Here is a 17,351-nt window from a genome sequence, read left to right as displayed (position 1 = left end):
TAACAAGGGCAACGTCTGGAACACTTAAGAGCTAAATTACTTTCAAGCCATGCAACATCTCATTTTTCTTCCACAAATATATAATAAAGACTGCCAGCATGGGGGGCGGGGTGGTACGCACACGCAAGCACACACGCCTCAGGAGAAGAGAAAGGAAGAAAATCAACCATGTGAACTGAGAGCATGATAATTGAAAACAAAACAAAACCAACAACCTTATAACTGACTCCTTCCTTTAGTTGTCTTGTAAATATAAAATAGTGACCTATTATGAATTTAGGGAAAAGGTGCACGTGTATAGCAGATCTTCAGAAGTCCTCGATTGTTAGATGTGGTGAAATATCTCACATTCTTCTCTCTACAGCCATGTCCATTATACTTACGAAGCTGGAGGCTGAGCTTATAATCACAGCCTTCCTCATCCAGCCTGGGAGAAACAAATAAGGGCTACATGCTTAGACTATTTAGAAGCTGAGGAAGGTAAAGGATTCAGCCAACAGACTGTCCAGCAGCATATCACGTAAAAAGTACATTCCACTAGAGTGCTGTGATCATAGAATCATAGAATCGTTAAGGTTGGAAAAGACCCTTAAGATCATCAAGTGCAACCGTTAACCTAGCACTGCCAAGTCCACCACTAAACCATGTCCCTAAGTGCCACGTCTACCCGTCTTTTAAATACCTCCAGGGATGGAGACTCAACCACTTCCCTGGGCAGCCTGTTCCAATGCCTGACTACCCTTTTGGTGAAGAAGCTTTTCCTAATATCTAACCTAAACCTCCCCTGGCACAGCTTGAGGCCGTTTCCTCTCGTCCTATCACTTGTCACTAGGCAGAAGAGACCGACCCCCACCCCACTACAACCTCCCTTCAGGTAATTGTAGAGAGCAATAAGGTCTCCCCTCAGCCTCTTCTTCTCCAAACTAAACAACCCCAGCTCCCTCAGTGCCTCCTCCTAAGACATGTGCTCTAGACCCTAAGAGCATGATCTTGGCATCCCAAGCTGTAAGCTTGTAGCAGTATTTCAAGATGGAGGTCTTAACATGTAAAACTCTACATTGTTCAATACCTACTTACTTTAAATTGCCTAATAGGCAATTTAAAGGTATAATTTAGTAATAATTTATTCCTTTACATTTCTCCAGTGTCTGTCTGAAATCAACACCTTCTCCAGGGGCGGAATGTGGAAAAAAGTTATGCTGTTTATTGTTTTGTGCCGCCCCACAGTAGCAGGAATTGAAGAGCTTGGCGAGCACCACATACTAAATACTCAAATCACAACTTGCCATCTAGAAATAAGTCTTCAGTCACACTGCAGAGTAAGAAAAGTAAAGACTTTATGAATTCAGGAAAAAGTTCTAGTCAAGAACCTCCCTGAGCAAACAGCTGGTGTACCGTGTGGTAATCAGGACAATCCCCAAGGAAACCCAAAAACTGAAAGACTGAAGGTTTCCTTCTTCCTCAGGTTGAAGAGTGCTCAAAAAGCTGTTTTCCCCAATTTTTTGAGTAAGTATTCCACACAGTGGACAAGATAAGGACAACCCTCTCTTCTGATCTGCTTTAAAAAGAAAACAGAAGTCCCAGATTGCTGTTATGTTCTCTATGGAGACAATTTTTCTTGACATTTTAGGAATGTGCTGGGACTACTTTTCCAATTATGCTTTACAAAAGACTAACTGCAAGAGATGTTTAGTTCCCGAGAAACAGACAGAAGCTGTTGAGATTGGGCAATTTTGGATACACACATGCAAGCAAAAACTTTGTTTCTCAAAAAACTATAAAGTCAGAAAGGGAGGTTCCTACTGAATTTGGCACCTCATCTTGGTTAGAAGGCAGACAAGTGGAGATGTCCTGTTTTCAAGCCAATAGATACACCCTTTCAGATTTCACTTGCTATCCACTCTCAAGAGTTAAGGGTGTGTTTGCATGGAACAACTAAACTAATCTGGGTACACACAAATGATGCGACATACTTCATTCACTCCCAATCACCCCACATACAGTAACAGTAAAATCTACCATATGTAATCTAAACGTGTCAAGAAAATGAATTCTGCTTTTGCTGCAAATTTAAGCATGCCCGCAGGAGCAGCGGTTTCAAGCTCTCATGGCAATGAACCAGTTGCTTAGCAGTTCCACCACCTCCCAGGGAGCACCATCCCCACCACACAACACACTGCTGCCAAGGGACAGTCTTCTCTGCTCTGTTTGGAAGTTGGACACTGTGCAGCCCAAGGTGCTAGGCTAACGAGAATGCTGAGGGAGTACAACCTTGCAGATAAGGGACTTCAAAGGAGCACTCTGTGCAAGCAGCGAGGAAATTATCTCCAAAAAAGCCCAACAAGAAAACATACACACCAGAAAAACTCAAACATGCCAGACTTCAGTCAGTGTACTAACTGCCTGGCTACACAGGAGTTGGCACCCAGAAATCAGACGACACAGGAAGTTCTTTATTGGCTCTAACCCATCAACTGCCTAATTTGAATTAATGAATGAACTGTAATTACATCAGTACAGACAAGAAAGTCAAGTGGCTTCCAAAAAGAAAGCACAAATTCTGCCTTCTACGTCAAAAGACACTAGCAGCTAGAAAGAGGCGTGGAGCAACACTGGTCCCTCTTCACGCAGTAAGTGGCTGCTGGCACATGCTGTATCTGCTTCTGTACAGACCGCAGTGGATGTGAACAACAGTGATCTACTACAAACTCTACTTCATGTGTGCCACTGAATGCAGCCTAACGCTTTAAGTCAGGTGTACTATGACCATTATGATTGCAGGCTATATCACTGGGAGAAGCAAATATCTATCAATATGCTAAGATAACTGGTAAAAATTGTGAGTCCAAGGAAATAAGACAGCAGAGCATGGGTAAATCAGAATGGTTTATACCATGAACAGCTGTTTAGAAGAGTGTTTCAGCTGAGGAAAAATTGGGAATATAGGCTTATTCAAAGGACAGACTAGAGTCAAGGTTGAAAAGACAGCTATTGATGTCAGTTTGAACTATGTTGAAAAATGTCTATGTATTTTTACATTTAATGCTTTTGTTATTTCTAAAATACAATGTCTGATTTGTGAATTGTAAACATTCAGGAAAGACTGCAAGTCAATTTATTAATAAAATGGAAAAGAGGCGATTTATGATGACTAAAATAAATTATTTCAACAGCAGGGACTCCAATTTACAGCTCAATACGCCACCTAGAACGGCTGTTCATGCCTTTGTAATTTCTGTACCTTATTTAAAGTACTCCTAATAAATTCAACCTCCAGCTATACACAAGGAGTAACAGAAACAACACTAGTAAAATAACTATTTATCTGAAAACCATAGTAAGTGAAATACATACACTACATGCATACACTAGAAGTGGTGCAGTTGGAGGGGGGGGAAGTAGAAAAAGGAAAAAAATGAGAGTGGGTAAGAAATAAAAAAGAGATTTTGGCATCCTTTTTACACAAGCTCACAATAATGATAGTCACGTTAACTGCTAAATCAGCCTCCTTTACCCTCTGTTTTCCTTCTACAATATAGACTAAAGCTACAAAATGGTCATAACGTTCCGAATCTCTATTACTCTTTCACTACATCTTTTGTAGCAAAAAAGTCTCAATTTCTCTTTGAACTTCTCTTTTCTATGACATAAAAAGTCCACTGAGACTCATAAATCCTAATGCCATTTAATCAGTCTGAAAAATTTTAATGAGCTCTCACTAGATTTGGTAGAGAGATTATTCGTAACTGTGGGATCAATTAATTAATTACAAATGGAAGAAACTGCAAAGAAATAGTGTTTTAAATTAAGGCGATGATTTACATCACTTGGAACTTTTTAAATAGAACAGATTGATTCTTCATAAGAGAGTTATGACCATTTGTATTACTACAATCTTTTCTTCTTTTTAAACAATGGATATAAATAGTATTTGTTTGTTTTTAAATTACACTACTAGTAAGGTCCTTTATTTTACAGAAAAGCTATTAGGCAACACAACCAAAATACTGGAAAGAAAGGCCTTGACCTGCCACATCCTCAAGAAGGTAAATAAATAATTCACGTGTTTTTAATGGCATGAGTATATCGGAAGTATGTATAAATGTTTGCATGGGAATGTCTGAAACCCTCTGAGTTAGGGCCGTGTTTGAAATAAATTTAGTAGCATAACATTTTTGTTACTATGAAACAAAATTGTTTCAAGATAACATTGAAAAGTTATAGTTGATATATATATCTCATATACAAATACACATAGAAACACACAAACAGCAAGGTTTTTATGAACTCTTTTAAAGCCAAATTAATATTCTAATATTTATAAATTCCAAAAACATGATTTTAAATAATTTGAGCCTTTTAAATCAAAATGGAACAGAAAAATATTGTTTAGCAAAAGCACTTTTGTTTCCTTATTTTTTTTGCCCAGATCAAATCTGTGAAGTGCATCACCAAATCACAGGATGATTGAGGTTGGAAGGGATGTCTGGAGGTCATCTGGTCCAACCCCCCTGCTCAAGCAGAGACACCTAGAGCCTGTTGCCCAGGACCATGTCCAGATGGCTTTTGAACATCTCCAACACGTGAGACTCCACCATCTCTCTGGGCAACCTCTGCCAGTGCTCAGTCACCCTCACAGTAAAAAAGTGTTTCCTTGTGCTAAGACAGAGCCTCCTGTGTTTGTGCCCATTACCTCTGGTTCTGTCACTGAGCACCGCTGAAAAGAGCCTGTCTCTGTCTTCTTTACACTCTCCCTTCAGATATTTACATACATTAATAAGATCCCCCTCAGCATTCTTTTCTCTTCATCAGCAAACTGCCCCATCAACCAGGTCATTAATGAAGATGTTAAACAAGATTGGACCCAGTACTGACCCCAGGGGCACACCGCTAGTCACTGGCATCCAACTAGACTTTGCACTGCTGATCACCACCCTCTTGGCTCAGTTGTTCAGACACCTCACTGCTCACGCAGCCCATACACCCACAGCTTCTCTAAGAAGATCTTATGCGAGAGAGTGTCAAAGGCTTTACCGTAGTCCAGGTAGACAACAGCCACTGCTCTCCCCTCATCTGTCAGGCCAGTCACTTCATCATAGAAATTTATCAAATTGGTCAAGCAAGACTTCCCCTTGGTGAAGCCATGCTGACTACTCCTGATGATTTGCTTCTCCTTATGGTGTCTGGAAATGGGTTTTCAGGATTAGTTGCTCCATCACCTTCCAGGGATCGAAGTGAGGCTGAGCAGCCGGTAGTTCCCTGGATCCTCCTTCTTGCCCTTCTTGCGGATAGCAGTGACATTTGCTTTCCTCCAGTCTTCAGGCACTTCTCCCAGTCACCATGATGGATCAAAGATTACGGAGAGTGGCCTTGCAGTGACATCTGCCAGCTCCCTCAGCATTTGTGGGTGCATCCCATCAGGGCCCATGGACTTATTCATGTCCAGTTTGCTTATGTATTCCCTGACCTGATCCTCTTTCACAAAGGGTACATCTTCCTTGCTCCAACCTGTCCCCCTCGCCTCTGGGACCTGGCATTCCTGACTTGCTACATTCAGTACTTCAGCCTTTTTCATGTCCTGTGTAACCAAGTCCCCCATCTCATTGAGCAATGGGCCCACGTGTTCCCTAGTCTTCCTTTTGTCTTCTATATACTTACAGAAGCCCTTCTTGTTGTCTTTGACATCCCTTGGCATATATAGCTGAATTTATCAACTTTCACAGTAGTGTTATCAATGAAACTCCGATTTTGCCTCTGCAGCACATTTTAAAGGTTCCCCTAAAAGGAATTTGTGATGCAAAAATTTGAAACATAGTAAAATACTAAGTAACTAATTCTAGAAAAATATGAAAAAACTTATTTTCCAAATTATGATCATATAAAGGTAGGAAAATAATAAAAAAGCCCAAACAAAAATAATACTTTGAAACATTTTTTTCTTCAATTGCCTAAATAAAATGTATGGAAAAGAACATGGTGTTTTGAACATTGTGGCCTAAAATGTCTACAATATTCAAACACACATTATTTCTACATATGTACAGCTCCAGCTGGTTCTCTTATGAGTTGCATCTGTGTATTTGAGAGCAGATTTTGGCATGTATTTAAAAAAAAAACCAAAACAAACCTGAATTTTAGTAAAAGACAAAATTTCTAGTATTTAATCTGCAGATCACATTCTGATTACTTGACTGATTTAATTAATTACTCATATGACAGTGCATTGTTACTAGTGTTGGAAGTTCATATGAAACTTCATGCATCACAAGATCCTAAGACCTAGGCTGAATTTGCAGGATGTACCTTGTTCAAAATTCCTGTGCTATGGTTTCATCATTATGCTTATTAAATTCCTAGTTAACCGAAGACTGCAAACTAAAAGGTCAACATTTAAGAAATTCCCATATGGACAATTATGACATCCTTCAATGTTAGTAAAGCAGACATCATATCCATTTTTAGAACTGCCTTCTTGTAGAAGTATGCCTGCAGAGCAACACTCACAGGCCGGTACACCACTACAGCTAAATTCTGGATTTGGCCTTCTATGGCTACATTGTATGACTTCCAAGTTGAAGTCCTCTCCAAGTGCATATCAGGTTGGGCAGGAGTGTTGACCTGCTGGAGGGTAGGAAGGCTCTACAGAGGGATCTGGACAGGCTGGATCAATGGGATGAGGCCAACTGTATGAGGTTCAACAAGGCGAAGTGCCGAGTCCTGCACTTGGGTCACAACAACCCCATGCAACACTACAGGCTTGGGGAAGAGTGGCTGGAGAGCTACCCTGGCAGAAAAGGATCTGGGGGTGTTGGTCGACAGCTGACTGAATAGGAGCCAGCAGTGTGTCCAGGTGGCCAAGAAGGCCAACAGCATCCCGGCTTGCATCAGAAATAGTGTGGCCTGCAGGACCAGGGAAGTGATCATCCCCTTGTACTCAGCACTGGTGAGGCCGGACCTCAAATACTGCGTTCAGTTTTGGGCCCCTCACTACAAGAAGGACCTTGAGGCGCTGGAGCATGTCCAGAGAAGGGCAATGAAGCTGGTGAAGGGTCTAGACCACAAGTCCCATGAGGAGCGGCTGAGGGAGCTGGGGTTGTTTAGCCTGGAGAAGAGGAGGCTCAGGGGAGACCTTATCATTCTCTACAACTACCTGAAAGGAGGCTGTAGCAAGGTGGGGGTTGGTCTCTTCTCCCAAGCGATAGGGCAAGAGGAAATGGCCTCAAGTTGTGCCAGGGAAGGTTTAGGTTGGATATTAGGAAAACTTTCTTCACTGAAGGGGCAGTCAGGCACTGGAACAGGCTGCCCAGGGAAGCGGTTGAGTCCTCATCCCTGGAGGGATTTAAAAGATGTGTAGATGTGGCACTTAGGGTCATGGTTTAGTGGTGGAGTTGCCAGTGTTAGGTTTAAAATTATTAAGCGTAATACAGATGCCACTATTATCTTCAAATATTTTTTCACTGTTAACACAGCTAAGGCTACTTACTGCTGAATAAATAAAAATATCTACAACACAGCGTCACTTTTTTATTGGTTGTTGCTTGGTTTTGTTTTGTTTTGTTTTTTTTAATGTTTTTGTCCTTTTTAATTATTACCACCTTGTGAATTTTCTGAAATAGAGCCAAATAAACTAAGAGCTTTGGGGAAGCTGTCCCTCTGGACATTAGTATTAGGCTCCTCACATGAAATAATAGTTTAATTTGTCATTAACACAGCTGACATTCAATCTCCTTACCTCTCCTTCAGATACAATACCAATTATGACCCTGCTTTACACAAATTCTCAATACTTTATGCTCTTTTACTTTCAGAATTACAGAACAGCTTATAGTCACAACTCCATCCAATTGAGAAGTATGCATTACATACCTCTGATCCTGTTTCACAAAAAACACACCATACAGCATTACAGGAACATACCCTGATTTTTTGTTCCCTAGACATATAGTTAAGCAAGAAAGAATAATTTCATATGAAAGCAAGATTAAGCTGTGGTTTAAGCTTTTTTTCAACTCCCCTCTTACTCCCTCCAAAACCTTGGGCTGCTTCCCAATATTTGCCCAATATTTGCTCTCAATTGAGTATTAACACGTTCAAAATTCATAACTACTTGACTCTAAGGTGAGATTGCTGCTGAGCCTTGCTGCTCAGATTCTTCAACATTTGGAACATACCATACATACAAGACCTACTCACACAAGTACCTAACACGTCCATACAACCGCCATCAGCAAGAACATGATTATGTACATTTGGTGTATCTTTTCCGAACATCTAAGTTTCCCAGTGACGTTGATGCACACACACAGAATGTCAACAGAACTTGCAACAGAAAAAACAAAAACCAAAACCAACACTGTTGGTTAACACTGTTCATTGTATGCCACGTTGCACCAAACTTACTTCACTTCGTATTCCCAGGCAACGCAAATACTATTTAGACTCTGGGTGAGAACTTGAAGTATGAAAAGCTGAAGAATCTTAGCTAATCACTCCATATGTATTTGTGTAACCATTTTTTCCTCAATAATCCTACTGAGAAAACAGTAATCAGAGTTTAATCCACCTAAAGTTGTTCCTTAAAAATGCACTTTTCTGCAGTAATGAAACTCCAAAACTTCAGAACGTATGTTCCACTCAGGAATAGACAAGAAGTGCGAAAAATAGTTTAAGGAGAAAGGCAATTTAATTTAAAATAAAAGCAAAACCATTATTTTAACTAACTCTCAATTTATCTTTCAAATATTCTCCCTAGGGATTTCTATTTCAGAATCAAGTTTGTAAAGTTATGTATCAGAGAGAGAAACTAAACACCTCTACTATTTGAGAAAGATTGCTCAACCTGATCAGTTTTAAATCATGAAACAAGAATTATGATCTCAGAGATTCAGAATGCAAGAGGAAAGAGATGGCTTAGGAAAAAATATATGTCCGCTTTACAAAGAAGTATCTTTAATGTTTAGACACTTAAGAGGTAAATCAGCCTGATCAACCTGATCTATGTTTAAATAACTGTTTCCAAACTTTGAGTAGTGAAGTTAAGTTTGCAGATTTATGCATAGAGCAGAAAATCATTACACTTTCCTATTACTGCACGCTACCATGTAGTAAATCAGAGCAATCTGCATTGCAAACATCATACATAGTGGGGAGGAATGACGCTTTCCAACAATCTCTTGCTTCAACAACATAAACACCTTTGAAAACAGAGGTTGCTGATTTTTATAATGTTCATATTAAATCTTAACCTAAGTATTTATCACATTAAAAAAAAAAAATATGCAAATATAGCCCAAACAGAATATTCCTAACTTTTCAGTTAATTTGTTCCCTCCCCTTCTTACCTTCACTGGAGGTGCAGGAGGGTGAAATCTCTTTGCACAAACTAGAAATGCATCAGGCTGTGGCTTGCCACACTTCACCTCGGGGTCATCTCCCAACACAATATGATGAAAAAGACCAAAGAATTCTTTGTGTCTGGCTGTTTTCATCTGAAATGTCACTTCAGCTGAGCTGGTGGCAACAGCTATGGGTATGTTATGTTTGTGTAAATGACGGATCAGCTTATCAACCCCTGCAAGACAAATATATACATTTTATTTTATATATATATGCATATATGTAAGTATATGTATTAATATTTATACTTACTTACAATACATTTAGCAGTATTTCAACAATGTTGTCTTACCGAATATAACAACTTATTTCAGTCAGTTAGTGTAGAAGAAAATTCTTGCTATATCTGAAACACTCCTCCTCCACACAGAAATCATGGAACATTCCTCAAGGTATATACTTGTTCTGTCATCAAATGATGCTTTTCTCAAAACATGCCAAAAATGGGTTCAACATCATTGCATAAGTACACCCACCAGAAGCTCATTAAACAATGTCCCCAACATTATGTATGTTTATTATTTCAAACTCTCTGTGAGAAAAAAGCACATAGGAGCACATTTTCTTTTATACATAGAGTTATGCTCCTGAAAAAAAAAAAAAAAAAAAAAAAAGAAATCAAAGTCAAAGAAATATACTCTTCTCACTGAATGGTATAGTTTTAATTTCTGAAGCAGGTGTCCAACTGGCTTAAACCAGCCCCTGAGAGAGCTCAGTTTCTCTCTTTTGCAATTACTAAAACAAGTAACACTGGGCAGAGGAGGGGGAGCTGTCAGTCACAGTTGTCAATACCAGAGCTTTATCTATTGATGCTGTGAACCCAGAGTAATGAACACCTCAAGCCTAATGGGTAGAAACTTCAATCCAATCCAGTCTTCTAGGGAAGGTTAATGTAGAGAACAGTGAAAACACAGCAGTCTGTGTAAGAGGGAAACATACTTCATTATTCGGTGCAAGTTTTGACTTTCCTATGCAGAGGTTTCAGTGCTTCTTCGCTGCAGCATTCTAAATGCTGGATACCTCTCCCAGACAAAACAATTAGCAGCGTCTAATAGTGAACGAGATTGGATGTCCGAGTGGACATTTGGTCTTTACCAAGTCACAAGAGAAAATCCCTCCATATCTGTAAAATCTGCTTCTTGGCATGAATCCAAACTGTACTGGACATAGGATATTGGTTTCAGGTAGATAAGCCCCCAGTTGACTTTTGGCTCTTTGAACAAAGTTGAAAACAGTTCTTTGTTTTCATCTTCCAACTGCATGAATTCTTATCCTACTTTTCATGCCTGGCTATACTAAAGGAATCTTATTCCCTTCCTGATTAACTGTCATGCTTATGTCTGGTCCCTGCTCCCTCAAAACATTCCTACTCCTCATGTCCATTTAATTCTTTCCTTTGCCACCCCAGCATCTCTGATTTGCATTTCCCCATGTGATCCAGCCTTTCTGCCCCATTATAATTCTATAAACAACAATCTTATCTGCAATACATTTTCCCAAGTATAGTCATATGCCCAACTTTGAGAAGTTATAACTACTATTGATAACAAAGTGCGTAGATTAGCAAATAGGTGCATTAACTAACCCATCTATCTGGAAATATGATGCGTAGATGTGGCCCTCCGCATATTTCTTCTCTATTCTCCAGAATCTAATCAACCTATTAATAACTGACATTTCCAGTTCCATGCTTGTATTTGAAGACAGTCTTTAAACTATAAATACATGCAGTTCTGTGATGTTAGATTTCCAGCTGGACAGAAATAACAGTGTTATTCCTCCTCTAATGTCAATGCATCACCCATCTTAAAGCCTTCCTATGCCCCCTTAAATGGTTATACTAAGCAAGTGCATTTTTTCCCAAATGATGCTACTCCGTCCTCTTCATTGAAATATGATGCTAAATACAAGTTAACTTTTTGTTCCAGATACAGATTATGTCTTCATTCTGAAACATGTGAAGTAAGTCCATATTAAATTAATGGAAGTACTAAGCTCTCTTACTGTAACACAGTAATGTCTCTTTTTAAAAATAAAATCCATTCATTTAAAGGAATTTATTCTAAATAATCTGCAACATTTAGCAAGGCTAGCATGTTGCATGTGTAGTAATATGAAGAAGTCATCTAAAGATTACACAACTAGGAAGACTTTTCCTATCTCTTATGCCCTTGCTATGATATAGTTAGTTTTCTCTAAAGTTGTGCTCTTTCAAATAGTTAATTTTCTTCAGTCCCACTGCATCACAGCTTCAGTTCATCTGTCACAGGGTATGTTTATTCTACATTTCTATTGGAGGTAGCCAGCCACAGAAAAGCACTGTTGCAGAAAGGTTATTTCTTCAGGGTTGTCTCTTATATTCCCCCAGCACATATCATGATTTCAGTGTGTGGAAGTGTGTGTGTTTGTGTTTACTTTTTCTTTTTGGCTTCCCTCACTACAAGGGAGCTAAAATGCAGCTGTCCCTAATAGCTCCAGAGAGCAAAGATTTACATTATTCAGAAAATGCACTTTAATAAAAATATGCCATTTAAAAACTGATTATTTGCATATGTGTAAACATAGCAAGATAGATTAGGAAAAAAATACAAGGGGAAAATCAGCTGTGTGGAAAAAAATTAAATTGCATATGGAAGAATAGCTAGCATAACTTAATAAGCTCAAGATAGTAGCGGTTGAAAAATATTTTCATTCCAGGTTTGTTATTTCTTTGTAAAAGCTATAGATCAACAAAATCCATTTTTGTTTGCATCAATTACCACCGGTATAGCTCTGGACACTTTGCCACCATATCAAATTACTGAGACAATTATTGTACTAATACAGCATATAATTCTTCATTAGGAAGATAATATCTTTCTTAGTATCTTTCTTGTGCTTTTTTTTACAGAAAATGTCAACAGAAGGGAAAGCGGGGAACTGCTTTAAAGATCTGTAAGAAACTTCCCCTGGCATATACCTTGCCATTATATCCCCTATAGCTACATAGATTTTTCAATCAAACAAAGACTTCAGTTACATCAAAAACAACCAATCAAAAACTCAATGGCTATGAAGAAGTATGGTGAAAATTCCTGTGAACTCACTAACTTCTAACTTACTTGTAGCTACCATGTAAGGGATCAAGGCCCATCCATCACAGAGGGACCTGCTAGGCTTCCTGGGACCATCCTCCACCCCTCCTACTGAAAGTTTAGTCACATGCAGCAAGTTCTTTTTTTTTTATTATTTTTTTATTTTTTATTTTAGCACCTTTGATTAAAAAAAAAAAAAAGATGATCAAAAGAAATTTTGCTGGTTTTCCAGCATAAGGATACACTCCTAATGTGGTACACATGCAATAACAATCTTAGGCAGTACAACATAAATTCTTCCAGTAATCATAAAAAAATCAGGAATAAATATCCCACATTGCTATGCTTTGTTTCCAAATGCACTCTTTCATTTCAAATAATCGAAAAGGTAAATACTGTTGCTTTCTTCTGTCTTTTTCAATATTAAGTTTTAGAACAGACACAGAAGCTTACTATATTCTAAATGTAATAGTTAAACACTGGTGGCTATTGAAAAGAAAAATAGGTGAAAAGAACTGTAAGCTGAGTTTAGTTACAGAAGCTGAAAAGAAGAAGGATCAACTTTAAATGTTAGCATCTTTAAAACCCGATTAATCACAAACGCCAATGAAGTTAACAACTTTGGGAAAAGAAGAAAACTAGTTAAACCAACAGAAAAGAGTTATTTCTTCTGGGATCACAGACACATTTTAAAGGAAGAGATCAGCAGTTTTGTTCCAAAAGTTGCAGAAAAACATATGTATTTTTTTTTTTAAATGAGGTATTATTCCTCCATTAGACTCCCAATGTGATGTTTGTTCTCTTTAGATTCAGCTGAAACCACGATGACTAATACACTGGATCAACTGACAAAGTAAAATTAAGACTTATATCGAACAACAAAACCCTTGGGCTAACTGTTGCATTTTCCTTTTCATTGACTAATATAAACATGTACAGCAAGAGTTCAGGAAACCAAATAATGCTATGCTAAGATGATCTAACGATAGTCCCTACCTAATTATTTATATACTATTACAACACTGTTTTCTACATGATTTTTTTTCAATTATCATATTTTATAATCAAATGGCATTATTCATTATGAAGTGAAAATTAACAAGACATAACTCCTAAGAGCTAATTCAAATTGATAGAAAACAAAGGGAATTTTTATTTTCCTTTTAGCTTTATACAAACATGAGCTCTGTGTTATACAGAATACTTCAGAACGGTGAATAGCACATAAATTTTTGCTATATTTTATTTGATATACTTCCAAATTTTCGTACCATCCCTTTTCTTGTGTTTGTCTACCACTGAACAGAACACTATTCTTTACTTACATCACTTCTGGAACTCCAGATTCAGACCTGTTTCTTGTGAAATGTCTCCAGACAAATAAGGATATAATATAAAGCTCTTCTCTTTTTTTCTAATATAAGTCTCAACCAAACTTTTGTTTTACAAAGCATTTTTTTATTTTTCTCTCTTCCTAAAGTGAAGTTTCTATGAACATGTTATAGTAGACTATAAGAATGCTTTTCAGATACAAAAGAAAGTGATCCCCATCACAAACTGGGCCAACATCTGAGAGAGACTGGGAAAAGGATTATTCATGCCGCTTCAGCACTGAACCATAATTTCAGTTTCCTTTGTTCACCAGTTGAATGATTTCTGGTGTGCATATTCTGCTTGCAGTCGATTCATTTGAAGGCATAACTACACCACCAGGCAGAAAATCACACACTAAGCTCTGCCAGTACCTTAACCTGAAAATCCACTGTTTGATGGTCTTATAAACATGGACAAAGTCCTACCGTCTCATGGCTTCAGGAATACAGCTGGCTTGTATACTGCCAGCACAGAGTGCAGGAACAAGGTCACATAAATGCCCAGGTCTACACAGACAGTCCCACCATCTTTTCTAATGTCTGATTCAATCCTACAAAGATGAACACAAGCTATGTAAGAAAAAGCTGTTAAAAATGAAGAGAACTCCCCAACGCCTTCTCTTAAGCAAAAGCATACATTGTAAATAGGACCACAAGAAGTTAGTATCCTAAAATTTACAAGGTAGCTTTTATGAAAGTTAAGCTTCAAAATTGCATTACAGGAGCTCCTACCTGGCTGAGGCGGCCTCAAATAAACAAACAGTAGCATTTTCAGTGGCAAATCCTTTCATGAATGCCACTGTGTACCACACCTCTATTGCATCTCTTTAGTCCTTCCTTGGGTGCCACCTACGTACTAATTACGTCTAATTTCTAATTAAAAGTTTTTTTAACCATTGTGCAACCCCAGGAAGAGAAACAGGAAATCAGTGGGCAATAGAGAAGACAGTGTGTGTGTGCACTATGTCTTTTTAAAAATTTGTTATTTGAAAGCTAACATGTTCTGCTAGGAAGGACATTTAGCACACATACCCCCATTTTTCCCACCTTCAAACAAAGCCCAAACAGCTCACAGGGGTTTCAGTTCTGCACCAACCATCATAGATAATAGTCCTTTATAATTTCCAACTAATTTATCTATGGTGTTAACCAATTTAAGAACATTTTGAGCAATCATATACACTAATACCTTATATTCTTCCACGTAAGTGTTGCCCTTATTCAATTAAATTCAAACAATTCAAACAATTCAATTCAAACAATTAATAGTGTCAGACATCTAATAATCAGAGAAATAGTATAACGTAGGATTACTTTAGTTCAAGATAGTAAATAATGAAAACAAAACAAAACACCATAAATACAGCATATTCCTTATGCTAATTAAATGCAGCATCAAGTAGCCAATGAAATCAGCTTATATTGTGGAGTTTCCATAGATTCAGCCTGCTCATTTTCAGATTCAAGTGAAAGTTCAAGCTAAACTATTACAGAAAGCTAAAGGTTACATGTATGGAAATGCTAACAGCTTCAGATTTTAAATAAATGATTATTTTGTGTCTTCCTCTTCATAGTTGCTTTTTTAGAAAGCAAACACATGTGAACTCTTAAAAAAAACCCAAAATAGAAAATGGGTATTTTAAAACTGATATGAAGCTGACTTGCTATTCCCAAAAGATTCTCCACTGTTCAGTTAGTTTAGTTAAAGTTACTACTTCTCATTTAAAACCTTCTCTCACATAGGCCTCAAACCATTATGATCATAGTAACAACATTACTGGTATCTACAACTGTTGTGCATTCTTTGACATAGTTTTGGGGACTACAGAAATATTTTAGAAAAAGTGAGTTATTTAGGACATTTTACTTATTAAATTGCCTTACCTCCCTCCCCACTTAGTTACTGGTTATCTGATTATTTATCCAGTTAAATTCCTGAGCTATTTTTACTTTTTGCCTGTATTTTTTAATCGCAATATGTAATTTGGTCTCCAGTTAATTTTAATTGTTGAAAAGATACTCATTCTCCTTATTTCAATAAGCTATACAGGCCACTTTCATTTGACAATTTAATCATGAGTACTATTAATCACATTTATTTTATTGTCAACTGTAATTATAAGCCAAAGCAACAATTCTCTCCCTAAAGTTTTTGATAAGAAACGTGCTGCTTTGAAAAATGGGGTGGGGTATTGAAACATGCCACAAAGTCCTCTTTAATGGACAACCCTCCCCTCCCCCATTTCAAGGGCAACCAAATCTTTCCCTATGTATATTTTGTTGTATCTATATATGCTTGAGTTTTCTTGGAGGGGAGGGGTGTGGTGTGTAATTAATTATGTATTTAGTCTGAGCTATTTACTCTTGTCCAAAAAATATTAATTCCTGTTTTCCTTTTTGTATCAATTGTGACTAGTCGGTTAATCTACTACCTCTTTTATCCTGTTTCCCTTTTCTTTCACTGGTGTATGTGCATGTTTTGTTTCTCTTTCCCTGCTATACTTTTGGAGCTCGTCTACACTATGTAGCCTGTGCTAATACGACTATACTTGTAAGCATTGTAGCTGAGATGTAGCATATTCTGCAGAAGAAACAACATGGCTACTGACTTTTTTAGGGAACACTGTCTTGATCAATAGACTTTTGCCTTGTGCACCAAAATTTTTGTTTGAAGAACTATACCAGTCACCATGCTCTTTCTTCACAAGCTTGCACACAAATTATGAGCCCAAATACTTCACACTCTTTTTGCAGACTTTCAGCACTCCCTCTAAGAAACTCTTCATATTCATCTATCACAGCATTGCTCTTCATTCACCACTGCATAGATACAGTTAGCTTTCTACTCACACTAACAGCATGAGAACAGAGGACACCTGACCTCTGGGGCACCAAAATCAAGGCTCTTTAGACACCCATATTCAAGTCCACTTCATTTTGCTGTAACATTACACACAACAAGCTGTCTGAGAGCGTTCAGTGTGTATTTGGAAGAAAAGATTTACCACTGAGAAAAAGACTAAAGGAAACCAAAGAATTCAATGCATTGTTTAAATTAACTGTGTACATGCATTATGCATGCCTTGATGATTTATGTCCAGTTGTGCACAAATGGAAATCTTAAGGATAAATATAGCCTCTGTACAAAAAGACTGCTCCTCTTTTTCAAAATCATTCACAGTTCCTACATTGAATGTGACATCAGACCAAACTTAAAGCTCTTCAAGATTTCATCACTCTCTTTAATAAAAGAAAAGCTAACATTATCACTTGGAGCTTTGTCAAATTGATTGGATTTCTAGCCAATTCGATGATAATCCTTTAAGTTTATAAAAGCAATTCTATGTTAAAAACCGCAGCAGCCTCTGAACAATAAAAGCACCCAACAAAGAAAAAAAATAAAATAATCACACTTAGAACAAGATGCAGCTGTCTGTTCACTTAAGTCACAAACTGATTAAAAAAAAATACTTTTTATGTAGTCCGGTATGCTACAGCAGTTGCAAGC

At 37.7% G+C, this 17,351-nt stretch overlaps 1 protein-coding gene across 1 annotated transcript in view; it reads right to left on the bottom strand.

Moving 5' to 3' along the window:
* PUDP (pseudouridine 5'-phosphatase) overlaps positions 1-17,351 on the bottom strand; it is a 77,114-nt gene that overhangs the window by 29,225 nt on the left and 30,538 nt on the right. Inside the window, exon 3 of the mRNA XM_087757029.1 lies at positions 9,342-9,571. Coding sequence (XP_087613155.1) covers positions 9,342-9,571 — 230 coding nt within the window. The remainder of the gene's footprint in view (positions 1-9,341; positions 9,572-17,351) is intronic.

The sequence above is a fragment of the Nipponia nippon genome, unplaced genomic scaffold (assembly GCF_047370975.1).
Source record: "Nipponia nippon isolate SJK-2023a ecotype South Korea unplaced genomic scaffold, ASM4737097v1 scaffold_2, whole genome shotgun sequence".
Classification (NCBI taxonomy): Eukaryota; Metazoa; Chordata; class Aves; order Pelecaniformes; family Threskiornithidae; genus Nipponia; species Nipponia nippon.
This window is presented reverse-complemented; position numbering and strand designations above follow the sequence as displayed.